Genomic DNA, 6,000 nt, shown 5'->3' with positions numbered 1-6,000 from the left:
AATGACACTGTAATAAAGCTTAAATTCTTTTAAATTATTGGCTTCAATTATCCATTTAATTGACTGTGGTAATGTGGTTGTTGAGTGTGGGAGAAAGAGCACACATTCCAAAGCATGTCTAACCTATATACGTACATTCTGAAATTGAACATGAAATGCACTATGTCCAAACCAGTCCTATTTGCAAAGCATGGGGTTTGCTGGTATTAGGTCAAAGGCGTCCTCAGGATCTACATACGTAGGTTCAAACTGCTTGGTAGTTATATATATCTTAAAGAAGAAGAAAACCCAGCCTGTACTTATTTTTGTCACCCAGAACATTTAAATTGGGAGCAGCCTGATCATTGGCATCTCTTATGCAGAGTTATTCCTAATTCTGGGTGATTTATACACAGCACAGCACAGCACACGGTGCACACAACGAAATGTGTCCTCTGCTTTTAACCATCACTCTTGGTGAGCTGTGGGCACCCATGGCAGGCGCCCAGGGAGCAGTGTGTGGGGATGGTGCTTTGCTCAGTGGCACCTCAGTGGTACCTTGGCGGATCGGGATTCAAACCGGCAGCCTTATGACTACGGGGCGGCTTCCTTAACCACCACTGTACCATGCATGTCAATACATCAATATGTGCCAACATCATTAAAGATGTTTTCTTTCTTTTGTCATCTATTTATTTGTTGGAATCCCATCAGCACTTTTTTGATTTTACACTTGGAGACAAGCCCCACTTTGCTCATAATGCTGTGCTTAGTGCTTAGCGTCAGTTTGAAAAATAGTGCCCAAATGACATTAAATTAAGAAACACACACACACACAGACAAAAAAAAGCAGTTTTCAAACAGAATTTTTTTTTCTTTTTCTACCCCAAATTTACAGAGCAAAAGCATCATAGATGTACAGAAGGATGCAGGTTGAGAACGTTTCACTTTCTTTTATTGATACAGAGGGGCACTGCATGAAAACAGTGGTTTACACAATGACTTTCATCCATGAACTTTTGATTCATTATATATTGATTTGTGGGAGTTCTCTGCGTACACACACCCTTTTGGTTACTTTAACATCTTATTGAAAGACTAACGAGATATTGATTGGTTTAATAGAAAAAAAGAAAGACAGAAAAATAGTGTTTGTGGCATTTACACTGAGGTTGGAAGAATATTTTGATGTCTGCTGTGGTGTCAGGGCAACTTCTAATCGGTTGTGGAGAAGCGGAGAGGTTCTCAGTAAACCACCCTTTTCAAACAGCGCGACTTGTCAGCAGAGTTGTGTGTGTTCGGTGTGATATATACTTTTAATATTTCTGTTTTTTTATTATTCAGACCAAGCAAATGTTTTGCAGAGCACAAGTCACTGATGCAATAAAGCCACCAGGCACAGAAATGATTACAAGAAGACTGACAAACCGTTGAAGAGCCTTCCCCACCTCCCAAACCAATCCAGCCCCCCAACGCTACACTTGTGGACCCCTCTCCTTCTCCCCTGATGCCTTTATAATCCATCCCGGGCATGATGGAAAGCAAGCAACTGGAGGACAGGGGACGGCGTTCCCATAAACGCCGCAGCCTTTTATCAGCCTCCGCCTCTAACCCCTTGTTATCAGGGCGAGGGGTATTTACTCATCTGTGTGGATGGGGTGACATGGGATAGAAAAAAATGGAAAAAAAAAAACGGCCCGGCCGGCGTCTACCCCACTGGGAGCGAGCGGCGAGAGGCACCGCGGGCACCGCTGGCCATTAATCCACTTCGCCCGCTGCCGCAACGCCACACACGCTCCCCCTGGGCGGGCGCGGGCCTGAGTGCCGCCGCCAGGAATTCTGGGTTCGCAAGATTAATCGCGGCTGTCAATTGACATCTCAAATGTAAAAATATGGCGGTCAGCCTGGCCATCTTTAAATGTTAAATCATACGTGAATTGACATTTTTGTGGTCGCAATACCGATCACAACCATTCTAGCTCTGAGATGTTATTTACCGGATCCCAAAGTAAAAGGAAAAAAAAACAATGAATTTTAATTAAATTAATATATATCATTAAATTCACCTCTGCCCAGACCGATGCTTGGCAGAAGGAGGGTGTCCCATGCCTCTGCAGCGCCCAGCTGACCCCTGGGCTCGAGAAAGCCTGGTTGGAGAGGCTGCGGGGATAAATAAAAACGTGATTGTCTGTACAGCGCTGATGGCGTGAGTGGTACTGGCTTTTGTAGACCTAATGTAGAAACCCGGCGGAGCAAGAAGAAAAAGAAGAGAACAGCTAAAAAACTCTATACAGACGCCATTAGAGGTTTATATACAGTGTACCGAGCTCTGAGTCAGGATTATCAGCATGGAAACAGGCCTTTTGTCTTTAAGCTGCACAATGGGCACCCGTCCATTTGTAAAATTAGAGTGCGCCAGCGCCGCTGGAGTATGAAACCCCGCTGAAATTGCCGTGAAGGCGAGGGCATGTATAAAGTGCTTAGGGCAAGCGCTCGGCTCCTCCGCCCGGCCTGTAGTGTAGCCCCGCTTCGCTGGCCCAGAGTTAGGGGAGAGATCATTATCACTTTACACAAACTGTAAAGAGGCCACAGATCGGCTATCAAGCATCGGAACGGTTCCCTCCGGTTCTAATTGTCTGCCGGAAACGGGATTATTGGGCAAAAGTAACAACCGAATGAGCCATTTAAGTATGGCCTAACAATGCACTTTCAATAAACAGGTCAGTAAATATGGCAGCAGAGCTGATAGTACGGTGTAATATGACTTGATGGCCGTTTTGCGGGGAAGGGTGACATGGCAGCAAAGTAAACATTGTGCGACGCTTGTCTCCTCACGCCACGGCCATGCGGTCGGATTCGCAGCACCTTCACTTAAAACAGTGACAGCGCTTACTGTACTCCAGCGAGCTAAATTAATTACAGACCATACGTAAGAGCAAAAAATATACAGTTTTTTTTTTTTTGTTTTTTTTTTACCCAACTGGCACCACTCTCAACGTCAAGGTCACACAGAAGGAATTTATTTTGGAATTACTGAGCTTCTCCGATTAGGGATGAGGAAGCCACATGTTCAGCTGTATTCATTTGGTGCCACTTGTGTACAAAGACCACGGTCTAAAAGCTTTTTCGCGAGAAGACGTCACACTGCGTTGGGATGGGTCCCAGTTCGTGTCCTTTGCCCTGTCAGAACTGATTGCCATGACACCTACACCGCGCAGGGCTGGCCCTTATGGCAGCAAAAAGTCTTTTCTGCTCCAGCTGAAGGCTAGAGTCGGCCTTCAAAGTCAATTGGCTCAAACAACAGGGCAGAAAACAGCCAACGTCGAAAAAGAAATGAAGAAGAAATGTACACTGTCACGTATTCATTTGTAAAAAGATCATTTGCGACCCATCAGAGGCAAAAAATAGGGAAACACACAGCTGCCGTTAGTCAGAATCCAGTTTCGAGAATCATATGAGGGGAAAAAAAAGAATCCTCTCTAAAAACTCGCTCTTACACAGTTGATTTTAAATGTAAAAGAGCATTAAAGCGTTGGCGTGGCTGTGAAGGCGGGGCCATCTCCACCATTTTGATTCCGCACAGGCTGCTCTGCTCTGTTCACTGAGACCACACGGATACTGAGCATAAAAACAGTCACATGAGGCAGGGTCTGCGCCGCCGAACTGTGGCTACAGAAAATGGAGGACCAGGCGAGCGGATGACGATAGATCCCCGGGAAAAATAAAAGGGCGTGAAGAGACTCCTCCCCTCGCCCGCGGGCAGCACTGCCGTCCCTAAACGGTGGTCTCTGTGACCTCTCTGTGACCTCTCTGTGACTCCGTGTCAGACGTGGGTCTGCATGCGTTTCTGCAGGGGCCGCGTGAGGTCCGAATTCTGCGAGGAGGACTGCGAGTAATGGGACGAGGAGGAGGCGGAGGCCTTGCTGTCCTTGTCGAACTGCACGTAGCCGTCCTGCTTGCTGTAGCTGCTGACGCTGCTGTCGCACTGCGTGTCCAGGAAGGAGCTGGAGTCGCTCAGCGAGCCGCGCTGGAACTCGCGCTCGCACAGCTCGATGGAGCTGCTGCCCATGCCCAGCACGAAGCGTTGGCTGTAGTCGTAGAGCCGGTTGGGGCCGGCGCCGAGGGTGGAGTAGATGTTGGTGAACGACATGCCGGTGGGGACCCTCTGCTTGCCGGTGGTGCCGGTGTTGGTGTTCCGCATCTCTGTGGTCTGGTTACCAGACAGGGTGATGGTAGGAGTGGAGTGGTGCTCTTTAAAGGTGTTGACGCTGTAGTAGCCATTGGTTGGATCCTAGTATTAAAGAACAACAATTAAAGAGTCAAAACAGAGTCATAGACACACACAAGCTACACATCTAAGCCTAGAGTTTAGAAATTGAAAAAATGTAGAAGTCTGCACACTGGCTGCACTGTTTCTGGGTCATTTTTAATCTAATTTGTGACACTGCCCATGTGAAACGCCCCGTGAAGAAAAGGTCACATTTTCAGTATTCAGTACTAATCACATCACCACTCTCGGGGTTAACATGGATCACCACATCTGTGGAGGTTGCTGAGTCCCTACAGATCAAGTGCACGGTGTCATTAAGCACTTTCACCGAAGCAGTCACACTGATGATATCATTTACAATGACAATATGTGCTCAATATAAATGATAAATATAAGCATTCTCTCTCTTGAAACCAAGGGCGTGCAAATGCCAAATACAAAGAGATTGTCTCAACTTAGAATTCAGATTTTCTGATCTTTGCCCAAACACACATGGCAGGGGACCTTTTTTCCAGCTGACAAGTGAAAGGCTATATCTAGGTTTTACGCCAAAGGCAAAAGCAGATTAAAGAAACAAAGAACTATATTTTACTAAGCTAAGTGTAAGTGACATGAAGAAAAACGCTTAATTTGTTTTGCTGTGTCCACCGAGACAGACTGCAGGGTTTTGATTTATTACAAATACGGCAGCAGTTCGCTTTTTTATATAATATCAAGCCAGGAGAACTTCAGCTGTTTGTTCTGAAGTTGTAGATGCAGTTAACAGTAGTTCATAGTTTTATTAAGAACTGTAGCATGGCCTTATTCAGAATATATATATATTTTTTGTTATTCATGTAAACTAGTCCTTTGTCAAGTTCTAAAGTAAGAAGTGGTGGGCGGGGGGTTGCAGAGGTTGGAGGCTCTCGATATGATTTTTTTCAGAATCACAAACCCTCTCTTTGCAAAATTAAAAAAAGTTTGAAGGTCAAACTGACAGCAATTACAGAATACATAATGCAAGTCTGCAAAGGTTAACATCGCAATTTATTTAAATGTGTAATTGCTTTGTAGCTGAACAATTAGGAGTAAACTGTTATTTATGTAGGTTTCGATGATGACTCTACACACCAACCAGTATATTACAGGCTGAAGATACTCACTAACACACACAGTCATAGTTGAATCAGTGTAGAACCTCCAGGTCAACAACAACAAAAAAGCTTTTTGTTTCTTCATTATGGTTTTCATTCTCCATAAGGGATTGGGAAATTGTGTTGTTGATATATCGTTTTCGCATCTTATGGTTATTTTATCCCATAGACAGCTGTCCGTCTCGAGTGCCCCCGCCTGCTGCCTCTGCCGGTCTCTGTGGGTTAAGACTTTCATTATGACGGGCATGCTGCTGCGAGACGAGGCACAAAGGACACCAAGGAGATGGGAAGAGCAAAGACGTCGCCCGGCGTCTGGTAACACCCTGCATGATGACTATTTTCCTGGGTTGTCATAGCAGTGTCATCTCTCCGTGATTAGTGTCTCTCCCCTGGGTTTTGGCTGAGCGCACTCTAAATGACATCCATATCTGCACAGGCGTATTGGTTTGGCCTCTTAGCAACAGTCCCGAACTGCCACAGTGATGGCGACAGCAACCATGGCATCGTGTCCTTTCATTTTTTGGGGGGGGGGGGCGGAGTGCATTTGTACATTTATATAAATATATATTTAGTTTTCACTGGACTTTTTTTTTTTTTTCGCCCAATTAAACTTGAAAT

General features: G+C 45.4%; 1 protein-coding gene across 6 annotated transcripts in view; it reads right to left on the bottom strand.

Annotated features, from left to right (window-relative positions):
* Positions 1–912: 912 nt before the first annotated feature.
* kirrel3b (kirre like nephrin family adhesion molecule 3b) overlaps positions 913–6,000 on the bottom strand; it is a 145,584-nt gene continuing 140,496 nt past the window's right edge. For all 6 annotated transcript variants that reach the window (XM_029001654.1, XM_029001657.1, XM_029001655.1 and 3 more), the window contains one exon: positions 913–4,270. In XM_029001654.1, the coding sequence (XP_028857487.1) occupies positions 3,803–4,270 (468 nt within the window). In that variant the 3' untranslated portion in view covers positions 913–3,802. The remainder of the gene's footprint in view (positions 4,271–6,000) is intronic.

Source organism: Denticeps clupeoides, chromosome 13 (assembly GCF_900700375.1).
Source record: "Denticeps clupeoides chromosome 13, fDenClu1.1, whole genome shotgun sequence".
Classification (NCBI taxonomy): domain Eukaryota; kingdom Metazoa; phylum Chordata; class Actinopteri; order Clupeiformes; family Denticipitidae; genus Denticeps; species Denticeps clupeoides.
This window is presented reverse-complemented; position numbering and strand designations above follow the sequence as displayed.